The 12272-nt window shown below is 40.8% G+C and overlaps 1 protein-coding gene across 1 annotated transcript; it reads right to left on the bottom strand.

Annotated features, from left to right (window-relative positions):
• Window positions 1-958: 958 nt before the first annotated feature.
• On the bottom strand, window positions 959-10204 carry LOC139714208 (E3 ubiquitin-protein ligase TRAIP-like). The gene is made up of 10 exons (XM_071625923.1): window positions 10110-10204; window positions 8845-8977; window positions 7855-8022; window positions 7162-7256; window positions 5674-5787; window positions 4967-5054; window positions 4284-4465; window positions 3522-3711; window positions 2443-2598; window positions 959-1072 (listed from the first exon to the last, which is right to left on the bottom strand). Exons 1-10 carry the CDS (start codon window positions 10202-10204, stop codon window positions 959-961), a joined length of 1335 nt encoding a protein of 444 aa, XP_071482024.1.
• Between the last annotated feature and the right edge of the window lie 2068 nt (window positions 10205-12272).

The raw sequence follows: 12272 nt of genomic DNA on the forward strand, positions 1-12272 counted from the left end.
TGTCTCATCCATGAAGATGGCTGCATATGATACTCATACATACTCAACAACATTAGTTGGAGGAATAAGATTATAAAAAGTTACGTTAAAGGGAAGAGAATGCACACAGAAGCAAATTCTACTTCTGAATGGAGCCTTCTCAAGATCTGACCCTTATGAATGTGACATACTGACCAGAGCATGAGACAGTCATGTAAGCAAAAAAAAAAAAAGAAAAAAAGATACACTGGACAAAGAAAACAATTAGCTATGTCAAGATGATATGAATAGCTTCCATGGTAGCCACTGATGGCCTTATTCTCAGTCACATTTATGGTTGACTTCGTCTTTAAGTCGTACACCTGAAAAGCACTGGCCTTATGTCACTCGACAAACAAAAGTTGGGTTTGCCTCATTCTGTGATTCTCAAGGACCATCGTGACGGAACCATATCCACAGACAAGACAAGAATCTTTTGATGTTGCCACGATGTTCTCTTCAGTTGTCAAGGCAGACTTCCAAAGACATTTTCATATGAAAAAAAAAAAAAAAATTATGAGGTATGTCAAGATCACTTCAACAGTTTGCATGGTATCCACTGAAGGCTCCATTCTCTCTCACATTCGTGATGACCTTGTCTTGAAGTCCTACACCTGAGAAGCACTGGCCTCGCATCACCCGACGAACAAAAGTTGGTTTTGCTTCATTCTGTGATTTTTGAGGACCTTCCCTTAAAGATGTGATGGAACCATATCCACAGACAAGAAAAGAATCCTTTAACTCTGTTATGATGTTCTCATCTTCGGGTGTCGAGCAGATTTCCAGATTATGTGCTCAAACTGTTCAAAAACCAAATGAGCCATGCTACATCCTCAGTCGTCATGAGGATGCTATGACTTTGTCCATTGCGCAACCAGTGGTTGCCATGGCAAGCTCCTCATGAACTTGCGAGATGGATGAGCATCCTTGGTCAGTCTTGTCATGACGTCATGAACTTGTCCAGAGTGGGGAGAGGGTGCTGGCAGGGCTTGCCCGAGGGTTTCCGCTTCACTCCTCGAGGAACCTTCTTGAGATTTGGTCTGATGATTGTGGGCTGAGGGTGCGAAAGGGACCACGGGAAAGAAGTAAACACAGGAAATGGGAAGGGGAAGTTAAGGAAATCAAACAAGGCTCAACTGATTACACATTTGTGCTCGCCAGAACCATCATGAAAATGATGAAAAGCAAAAAATATTGGGATACTACATGCATATCTGGACATGAAGTCTCACATTCATAAAATTATACACAGGTGAAGTTCATCAAGACTAGACCACAACAGAATATTATAAAAGTGAAAGTTTCCATAAGATCAAAAATGGCAGAGTTCACAGAGATTGACCCAGCACAAAAATGTACATGATGGTGATAATGATCACAAGAGTTTCCACTTTTACAATACTTATTGACGGCAATTGCTTCTTTATGAATACATTACCCACATACTTAATTGATTTGTTGATGACAGTACAAATACAAATCTTTTAAGTTGAAATTTTCCCTCCTTCTAATTCTTCATAAAATGTATGACAATAATTTTGGTTTGACATCATTTATCCTGGGTAGCTTGTCGATGGTGGTACTGAAGGCCCTGCCACTTTCGTTTCCACAGCATATTGCTACGTACTCATTTGAACACCTGTGTCAAGAGAAACAGAGTGAGCAAAACATGTCTGATAACATTAACAGCAGGCAGGGCTTGAAGCTACGAGCTATTTAGAACCCATCCACCACACCAAGGTGCTCCAGGGGGACACTAACTGTTTTTCTCTGGTGGCCCATTCAGGCCACTAAAATCTTTGAATATGAAATGTTGGTGGCCCCCAAAAGAAATGTAGTTGCCCCAAATAATAGGAAACAAAAAATTCATTCTGAATTTTAGCTGCCTGATCGAGTCATCAAAAGATGGCCTTTTGAAAATCTGGTGGCTGTCACAAATTTTTAGTGGCCCTGGGCCACCGGGCCACCGATAATGCTGAGCCCTGGTGCTTCTATATAACACGAACTTGGTGATGGTTGCACAGCATCGAGTTTCTCCTTCACATCGTGCACCATGTAGGTGAAATTTTTTGCACACTTAAACCAGTCCACTTGCTGGATTAAGATGAATTTTCCATGTTTGCAATTAGGGCAACTATTAGCAATAGCACACATTCATGTCACCAAAATATAGTAAACAAAACATTTGTATGATTTCATTTTTATGCTGCTGTCTCATCATACTGCAATATGTGTAAAATTGTATTGTAATATATTCCATGTTCATGAAGTTAGAAATAGTTTGAAGGGATTCTTGAGCAAACAAAAAATTGCCATATTCCCTCTGCATATCAGCATCATATCTTTTGGGATGGGCAAAACTTTTCCATACAATGAAAGATTCAACATAGTAAAATGTGAATCATGATAGAATTCAAGGGATACATGTTGGATGAAGGTCTCATGTCCACCCAAGCCGTCATAGCCCTTTCTGATGCTGCACTGGTTCTTTACGGCCTGCAGCGGTCGCCTCTGGTTGAACAGACTGGAGGAGGCCAGGGTGCTTCTCCATGCCGACGCCTCGGCCGCATCACTCTCCGTCTACAACGGATGGTAACAAGACAATGAGAACATAAGGAATGGTGAGCAATAGAAAGAAAGAACAAGAAAAGAAGGGGGCAAGGGTTGAGACAAAATGGCAGATCATGGAAAGGTCATATGACAAGACTGTATTGCACAGGTACCGAAGTGATGTTGTCACAGTCTTTTTTGATTCAGCTTGGGTTGGAACTAGGTGTGTGCATGAATACTTGTGCCAGGTGAGGTTGTTGAGAACCAGTTTCCATGGCGATGATTGGCTTTAGACATCACACCTTGGTACTCTATACTCATAGTGGACGAGACAATTGCCGATAGGGAACAAGACAAGCAGTGACACTGGAAATTTGACAAAGCTAAAAACAGCTTTTTCCTACTCGGCTGATGATGCACGTTTCAAGAGAACAACACTGCATGGTCTTACAGGGACAAGAAATTTCGTCATCACAGTAGATCCTGTCAAATTGTCACTACCTAGTAGTCTTGTTGACACACATATTTCTTCTTTTTGTTTGTTTCCTTTTTGTCTTGTTTGCAGATACTCTGACTAAAAGGATTTTTTTTTTCAATACATCTCTCTGTATCTTCAAGGCAAACTTTGCCCTGTAATGAAAGAATTAAATGTCCCTGGGATGAAAAGACCTCACATCTCAATTGGAATGTACCTAAGGACCCTCCAAACTCCATTTTGACTATGAAAAATACTGATAAGAGTTTTAAAACAGAGCAATTAACAATACACTTCAAAACAATGTTCACACACTATTAGACATCAAGAAAATGTTGCCAAAAACTGAATAAGTCTTTTTCCTCTCCTGAAAATTCATGATTTTCAGATGCAAGGTCTTGTCACAACATAGACAAAAAGCAGTGTGACTGATATATAGAGCACACTGCGAGCTTAAGTAAAATATTCCGCTCCAAACCTTCTTCTTTTTGTTGGCCAGGGAGGTGGTCTTGACGAAAGGAATGCCCAGCTCTCTGCAGGTGTTTTTGGTCTCAACGCTGGGCGAGGGCAGGACTAGGTCGGGGGTGCTGGGGTCACCTGGGTCAAGCACAATGTCATCCCCCTCCTCCGGGACACTCAGCCGTGGCTTCTTGCTCATGTTGATGGGTCTGATGGAGAAATGGGATGACACCATGATTTTGGAAGGGGAGAGTTTGGTTTTTAAGCCCATGCACTTTGATTAATTTTATAAGATGAAAATGAGAAATTGGCCCCCACTTTGCCCCCTAGTACTGGGTCCAAATGGAGGCAACCCTAGATCTGACAGACACAAACCTGAAACTGCACTCACATACACTCTTACTTATAGCATTTTAACTCTACATATCATTTCTGATTTGAAAGAACAATTTTTAAAGATTCTCTAAGTTGGGGGTTCTGGGACCACTGGAGGGCCCCAAAGTGGGGCCCGGTGTCCATTTGTACAAATTAGGAGGGTACCCTGGCTCTGCTAAGAACAAATCTGAAGTTACAGTTATCAATGTACTTTACTCATAGCACCATGTAGCTCTATCACTTCTGGTACTAAAGGAGGTTTCACAAGGGGTTTTCGAGGAGAAGTTGCAAGGTTGCATGTAAGCTAAAACATAACGAGAAGTGGGTACACAAAAGTATGAACACACACACAGAAAATACAGGCACACAAAAATGCATTTCTTCCAACACATAATGCAAGACTAACGTGATGCACAAGGCTTGCTGAAGGGGCGTGGCCTTCCCACCACCATGGGCATCCAGGAGGCCACTCATGACCTCTATCCTCTCCTTCAGCTCCGCCCGCTCTGCCTCCAAGCTCTGGACATCATCCTGGAGCGACACCACCGAGTGCTGCAGTGCCTCCGTGTCCTTGGTCCGTTGACTTAGCTGGGGGATGGTTTAAAGGAGAGAAGTGGTTACAATGAAGTTGGATCACAAAGCTCCAGGTATGAACTCTAGAAAATGACAATGCTTTGACAACAGGTTATCCTTTGTATAGAAGCAGTGTAACTCCCCATTGATTAAAATTTCCTATATCTTTTTAAATTTGTTTTGTTGGGTTGTTTTGGGGTGTATTTGACAGTCTATCTCACAGAAGACACAAAAGAAAAACAAAATTCCATGATAAATTAGGATTTGGTTCTAGTGGGTACAGTAACATGAAAACATTACGTAGGTATATAGGTTTTAATCGTATACTGCAGAGTTCATACACTTCAGAGTCAATTCATAGCAATGAAAAATTTCACAGACATTACTTGCACTCAACTACTATAATCTCAGATGATCTTCCATGTCTAAATTCTACAGAAAACATTGTGCCACGAGACCAAAATGCAAATTCAAAAGAGGTATAGACAAAGTTACCTGAAATGGCCTGGTACTCACCAATCTACTTTGTTGCTGCATGTTTTTCTTCAGCTGCCCAAGTTCATCTTTCAGCTGTTTCCTGGAGTCTTTGATGTTCTCGAATTCCCTGGATAACAAATCATGGCATCAACAAAAATAACAATATCTACACATCTTTTTACACAGCACTTGCACTTACATGAACGTGCCAGTTACTGTAGGCTTTGATACATTCTTTTTTCTTTCTGCTTACTTTCACATTGCACCTCAGTTTAGTTTTTTTCCCCCCAACATATGAGGTGCAACTAAAGTGTGTTGCATTATCTTTATTGTTACACACCTATATCCTGCATAAAACATGAACAAACTGATTCACACTCAATTATCACACTTGCAACAAAGTATACTTGCGATGATGCATCACGTATCTTCTGTTTTGACAGGATGTAGAAACATTTGATTTGATTTACCGGTACTTATTTCTGTACAGCATCATTTACAATTCCTTTTTTTAAGCAATATAAACAAAGATAATGTATATATGATACTCACTATAAGTAGCAAGTTTCCACAATTTCCAATATACTGTATACATTGTGTTATGAATCATCATATATTCAATACAGCTGAAAAGGACACAGAAAGAGAGATGGGGGAGTGGGAGGGGAGTGGGAGATAGATGGGAAAGAATGAGAGCGAGGGATAACAGGAAAAGAGAACAGTGTACAGTGAAAAGACTCAAATACCTCTTCAGGGAGGTGCAGTAGGTTGCTAGTTCTTTCACTGCTCGCGGTCCATCACCAACGTCTCTAAGCATGTCCTCCACTCTGTCTGCATTTTGTGACATCACAGCTTCATACCTGTCACATGGAGACAACGGGAAAAAAAAAACCAGACACATTTAATTCTTTCTCTGCTTCGTTTGCTAATCGGCACTCGCTCACAGACTGGCACATATGTACGGAAACTAACTGTCTACGAACAGCGATTACCTAATCCCCTAATGATATTGTATTACCATGCCCTTCCTGTGGGGTTATATCGCTTCAAGTGAGTGGGCTTGATGACTTTTTGAGTGGGTCAAGTTCGGAGGGATTACTGAATGCTGATTAGCAGGCTTGGCAAATTAAGTTAAGTGCCTATAGGCACATTAAAAAACATCACCACAAAAATTCATAGTATCACATTGCTTCTGCAGTCTCATAGAGGGATATACGATCATTGACATAAATTAAACCTAGTGGATAACATAAGTAAATTCTTTATTGTTTTTTTCTGACTCTAACTTGAGCAACTGAAGATCAAAGCAGACAAACTCCATGTCTCAGTTTTCATTCAGACAAAATAAACCTGGTTTGTAATACATTCGTATAGAGACCTACACACTTCTTCAATAATGCAATGAAGCCATTCAAGAAATTTGTGGGTGCATAAGTACTAAAAAAAAAACATTTTTCTGGGTCTTGTTTTCAAGTCATTTCAATATCACCCATTCTCAACTACAGCATAAACAAACTTCATGAAGCTAATGCCACATAATCAGTATATTGCACATTTCTTCTCTATTTTGTAGCAAAATGTACAATATAGGTCAAAGGTCAAGGTCAAAGGTCACAACTGAAATTCTGTGTACAAGTTTTAAAGCTCCCATGTAGTGCTATCATATAAAGCAAACAGAATCAAAATTGGCTCATAAATGACAGAGAAGTAGCAAATTGAAAATTTTGATCACACACGGACGCACACACGGACGCACGTACGGACGCACGGACGTACGCACGGACGGACGCACGGACGCACGGACACACACACGTACGGAGCCCGTTTCATAGTCCCCTGCTAAAACTCGTACGGCGGGGACAATAAAAAGTTGCCGGCATTAGCATCTTCTTTTCCACGACTGAAGACAACAAAACATTAGGTTTGTGGAAAGAGAAACAGATTTAAGCCGACTCTGTGCCCCCATCATTACATGTCCGCCTCATAATCAGTGATGATTGGATGTGCCATGAACAACACACACACACACACACACACACACACACACACACACACACACACACACACACACACACACACACACACACACACACACACACACAAATTTTTGCCAAAAGCCATCACTTCAATGCATACCATCTTTCAAGTAGGGAGTGAAGACCACCAAAGATTCTGAAACCATTTGCATGAAACCAGTGAAGTAACACAGCAAGATTTTCCATTTCCCAACTGACCTTTCGAACAATTGCAGCTTTTCCCTGAGTTTTTTTGCCTCCCTCTTGGCCTCCTTGGCTTCATCCATGCGGTAGCTCATGACAGAGAGTTGCTTCTGCATTTGAAAAAGAGACAGAGAATCAAGAACACACTAAAAAGTAACAAAAATGGAAAAACAATTGAGAATTCTGTAAGTGATAACACAACACAAAATACTGTAAAACGAGGAATCTTAATTTCGTGGGAGCCAAGATTCGCAAAATTAAAATGCACGTGAAAGCTCTTGTCTACACTATATGCATTGAATGCCAGAGGCACTTCGAAAAATTTTCATGCCGCTAAAATTTCATGTTTTACAGTACAATGAAGATATCCAACCCCCACCCCCCCCCCCAAAAAAAAAAAAAATGCTGGCCAGAAAAAAGATATCTTTTAAGCTGGAGAAAATATCTCTTACATAGGAGACACAGCAAAAGCAGGAGCTATTTAAACTCAAGCGGGAGAGCTCTCTGTGACTACCATGTACCGCTGGTACCCCCTTCAAATTCTATATGAGCTGCTGTCACTGAAACTCTCAATGTTACTACAATCATTTCAACAATTACTCCCAGCTGAGAAGTATTGATGACTTTCTGTAATAATATTTTCCTTCCCTTTTTCCTTCACTGACCTATGTCACTCTTTAAGAGGTAAGAAGCTGAAGAGAGGATTACCTTGAGGGCTTCGTTGGTGGACTGCTCGTCGGTCAGCCTCTTGGTCAGCTTCTTGATGTTCTTGTCCAGGGTCTTGGTCCGATCGCTGAGGTGGTCATTCTCCTCCAGGAGGTCCGACTTCTCCTTCTGCTTCTTGCTGAGCTCTGCCTGGAGTTCGCCCAGCTGGTTCTGGGAGGGACAAGCAATAATGGACGATTAGGGTTATACAGTCCGACCTCTTCTATCCGGACATGTTGGGATTGGCGCTAATCCGGATAAGGGATTATCTGGCCGGATACTGGAGACTTAATGTTTAATACACACGGCTGCCGAAGAACGATTGCCTGTACTGTGCCCTGATTAAATGAAAAGTTTTCTGTCCATGTTCTTACAGTGATTTGGGGGTAGTGAATGTCTGAATGCATGCTCTTTGGATGAAAAATTAGATCTGAATGTACGCTAATTATGTTGAGTTTGTGTAGGAATTTTGTTTGAGGTTGAAATCCCTCTTTTCCCTGTATTATTAGACTGGGGAAAAAAAAGTCACACCGAGATCGCATCCGAATAATAGAGAGATCCAGATAAAGGGAGGTCCGATTGGAGAGGTTGGACTTTAGTATGAATTCTCACTTGCAAATCTGAAACAATTTATGATGAGAATCACACAAACGAAATGGGACCCTGATTTTTTTTTCTCCTTTGATGTTTGCCTAATCTCCCCATAAATCATGCTACTGATAATCAGTCATCAACTTTTGATTTTGATGTGGACAAATACGACGCATTTCTCATCAGATACTCCTCTGATATTCAATCGACATTCATAGTAATTTCACAAACAATACGAATAGACCAGTTCGTAAATCCACTTTGCGCATGAGCAGGAAAAGGTCATTAGTACCAACAGGAATGTTACTTTAGCTTAAATTCACTGAGATATAACCTCAAAAACATGGTGTCTAGTCCTTGATGGATTAAGTGGTGGTGACTGTAACCTGTCCGCCATCTTACCTTGAGTCTTGTTGGATCAAGCTGCCCATCCTCCTCATCCTGTACCTCAAAGAAGAGTCGGACGATGCTTCTCTGTGTGGTACGCTGTCTGCACTGGGGGCAGGTGGAGGAAGTGTTTATCCACTGCAACAGGCTGCAAATAATGTGAGATGAAGACATCTAGTAGATAAATGCATGATTAGTGTACTGTTTACCCTACATATCTTTTTTTTTCTTAAAAATATAAGACAGTGCATTCCTGTTTATACGGTTATAATGAAACTCCAGATACAACAAAGTAAAAATTCAGGCCTCAACATTATCTGTTCTAACTTTTTCATTGTTTATTTGTTCCGTTATAACAAAATAAAATTGCTGGTCCCACAAACTTTGTTACACTTGTATAATGGGAGTCCACTGTACTTCTGAATTGAGGTAAAACACTTTCGCGAGTTGCTGGATTCGCGATGGAGAACAACAGTGACAGTAAGAAGAGTGAAATCCTCTTTGAAGAGAAATGTTGAGAGTTTCCTTCCTTCGAGACAATATACCTACCATCTGTGGCATGCATGTGCTGGGAGGCAATATATATGCAAGATGTTAATTTTACAAAATTAACAAGTAGCAAAATGCACTATGTATACTGTGTTTTAGAAGTATAATTTCATAATCGTCGACAACAAAGTTTTGCATCTGTTAGGTCTAGGAGAATGTTCTTGCTCGTGACAATGTACTGGACCAAATTTATTTTCGTTTGTAGCACAATTTCCACAGATATTTTTGATCTAAAGGAAACAACTTTTGTATACTGTAAAACCATAAACGTTCACATAAAATTTAATTTCACAAATTTTGCGAGAGCCAGGATTCAAGAAAGTTTTTACACGAATAAATTGGAGTGGTCTATATGCATTGAATGCCAGTGGCCATTTGCAAAAATTTCATGCCATGAAAAAAGCTGTTGGATCCAATTTGCAAAAATTCCATGCCACGAAAATATCTTGCTTTACAGTAGACCTACGTTCTAGATTTCTAATTATTGTTTCACTTCAACTTCCAAGGTGATATGAGTGCAATACTTCAAGTATTGTATCAGAAAAATGACAAACTGCCAGAATATCTCTAGTCTTAAAATATTGAGAGATTCTAGGAGTTTCTGGGACTTCTGGGCCCTGTGGATGTGCTAACTCTTTACTATTCTGAATCTCTGGACCCGAGTCCGCCAAAACTTGCGATTCGAGATGTGGCTCTGTGACAATTGTAACAACTCAGCTGAATCCTCTCACCAATGCTCATGGAAAACGTGACCACAGGGGGTCGCAACAACGACGTGATCCGACTCGAAGAAGTCCGCGCAAATTGAACAAACGGCAGGAATCATGCTTGGCTCATCCTCCCTCCGCCTCTCTCAGTCTCATGATCACGTATGTAGGACTCTGTTGGGGAGATCTACAATACAAAGTGAGAGAAAATCAAGAGAGATTGCAACATTACTAAGAGGTACTGCTAGTGCTAGCATCAACTTGCACAGTCCTTCCCCTAACGTTAGCTACAATACAGTACTGAGTAGGGCCTATGTAGACCCTATGCTAAGACTCTTACCGGGTAAACATGATTTCTATTTAGGCCTACCCGTTAGGATTAACCAACGTTCTGGTTGTGCACCATCGGCACCATCACATCTAAATTCAAATAACTGCCTGTCGAGCTATCAATCAATGTCACACGTAATGACAATCTTAATTAATAATACATACCATGTCCATGGCATTATCGCGAAATAGGTCCCCACTCCATTCACCGCCATTCATTTCGACATAGCCGGGGATTTCTTTCAACCTCAATATTTTCTTGGACTTGATTTGCACATATGGATATAGTGGAGACGCACACGCGGAACAAGAGGGGACCGATATCACGATTTGGCCGTTATTATCATTGTTCGTCTATTCACACTGCACTGCCACTGGTGAACGTGAACAGTATAGACCGTAGGTTCTAACGTTAATATACATAAAATTTATATGACATGTACCTGTTGGCTAGGTCAAAGTAACGTTAGGTGTGCACGTGCACATGTGACGTGTATGGCCTCATGTTGTGAGAGGCACTTGCCATTTTGAGATGATTTAATTGTATTAATATAAATTTTACACTGTAAGTAGCAGACTAGTACTTGCGTGTCAACGTGCCAACGTGTCCAGACTCGGCGTAGATTTCTACCTCACTCAGTGTTGTTTCTTCACTCAGCTCACGGCCACTGATCTCCCCTCTTATCCGTGCTCATGGCCCCACGGGGAGATTAACTGCGACCAGCCCGGCGAGCGCCCCGGCGGGGTTGGTTACGCGAATTACGGGTACAAATCCAGTGACTGCATACAAAGTACATCACATTTCAGTCTTGTCTTTAAAAATAAAAGTCTGGTGAATTGTCTGCCGCCGACAAAGTGCCGATAGATGCAGGCTAGTGTAGCTAGGTTTTAGTAACTCGGCTGACTTCTGAATTTACCGGTATGTAGGACCTACCAAATACCGAATCTCTTTCATTCACAAAATCAATGATCCGGCTACGCGTACACCGGTGGTATCGGTCGTGTGTATGTAATAAGCTACTAAAGTAGCTAAGCATGCACAATGAATGCAGTGCAGTACGTACCTCATACACGCAGTGCATACAAGTTTGCGCAACTACGACCTTGAATGTGTAAGCTGATTCGTAATTACGCGCCATAGTATCCCGCAACTGAGCTCTGAGTGGAATGAAAATTAATGGTCGACCGTAGAGTCTTCATTAATATGCAGTAGATGACGTCATAGAGCTGCACTGTCACTGCGCTGTCTGCTCTCGACCTCATCTAATGTTGATGTTATTTATTTATACTAGAATATTAAAACCACACTAAAAGTACTAGTGCCTGTAAAGCGTGATAAGTACAGTATTTCAATGAATAAAAGAAATGAGGAAATCACAGGAAGGTTTTACATTTTGAAATTTGCATCTACACTATTTGACCGAAAGATCGGTCTGTATCTTACCGGTACTTTACCGTCGGGAATATAATTCCTGACTTGTTGTTCCGCCGAGAAACTCCTCTGGACAGACGGATTTCCTGTCTACTGTGTTTTGTTAAATTGTGTCCACAAGATATACACTTTTTCAGTTGGCGTTGTTGTAGTTGGTTTATTTCCTCTTAAACAAAGAGTCTTTCACACATTGAGGGGAAAAATCCTGCAGGGGTAAAAATCTTTCTTCATTTTAACTTAGTTAAAATTTGGATGGCTATACTAATGGGTTGACCGACATTTCGTACAATTTAAGTAGCCCATAAAAAATGATGAATAGATTTAGGCTCATCACATATCGTTGCTTGTCCCTCATTTCAGTCTTATACAAGAAAAGTAATCATATGTGACATGGGCTATATGAAAAAAAAAATAGATGAAAAAGT

This window comes from Diadema antillarum, unplaced genomic scaffold, assembly GCF_040938485.1.
Source record: "Diadema antillarum isolate AM-2024a unplaced genomic scaffold, OU_Dant_1.0 seq00002191_RagTag, whole genome shotgun sequence".
In the NCBI taxonomy this organism is placed as follows: domain Eukaryota; kingdom Metazoa; phylum Echinodermata; class Echinoidea; order Diadematoida; family Diadematidae; genus Diadema; species Diadema antillarum.

Bases quoted from the DNA above. Each gene is read 5' to 3' on its own strand.
- LOC139714208 (XM_071625923.1), bottom strand. From the start codon at position 10,204: ATGATTCCTGCCGTTTGTTCAATTTGCGCGGACTTCTTCGAGTCGGAT. The intron at 3,712-4,283 runs GTTAGTCTTGCA...TTTCTCCATCAG, and splicing joins CAGCAAGCCTTGTGCATCAC to ACCCATCAACATGAGCAAGA. The intron at 2,599-3,521 runs GTTTGGAGCGGA...CATCCGTTGTAG, and splicing joins TGGCCAACAAAAAGAAGAAG to ACGGAGAGTGATGCGGCCGA.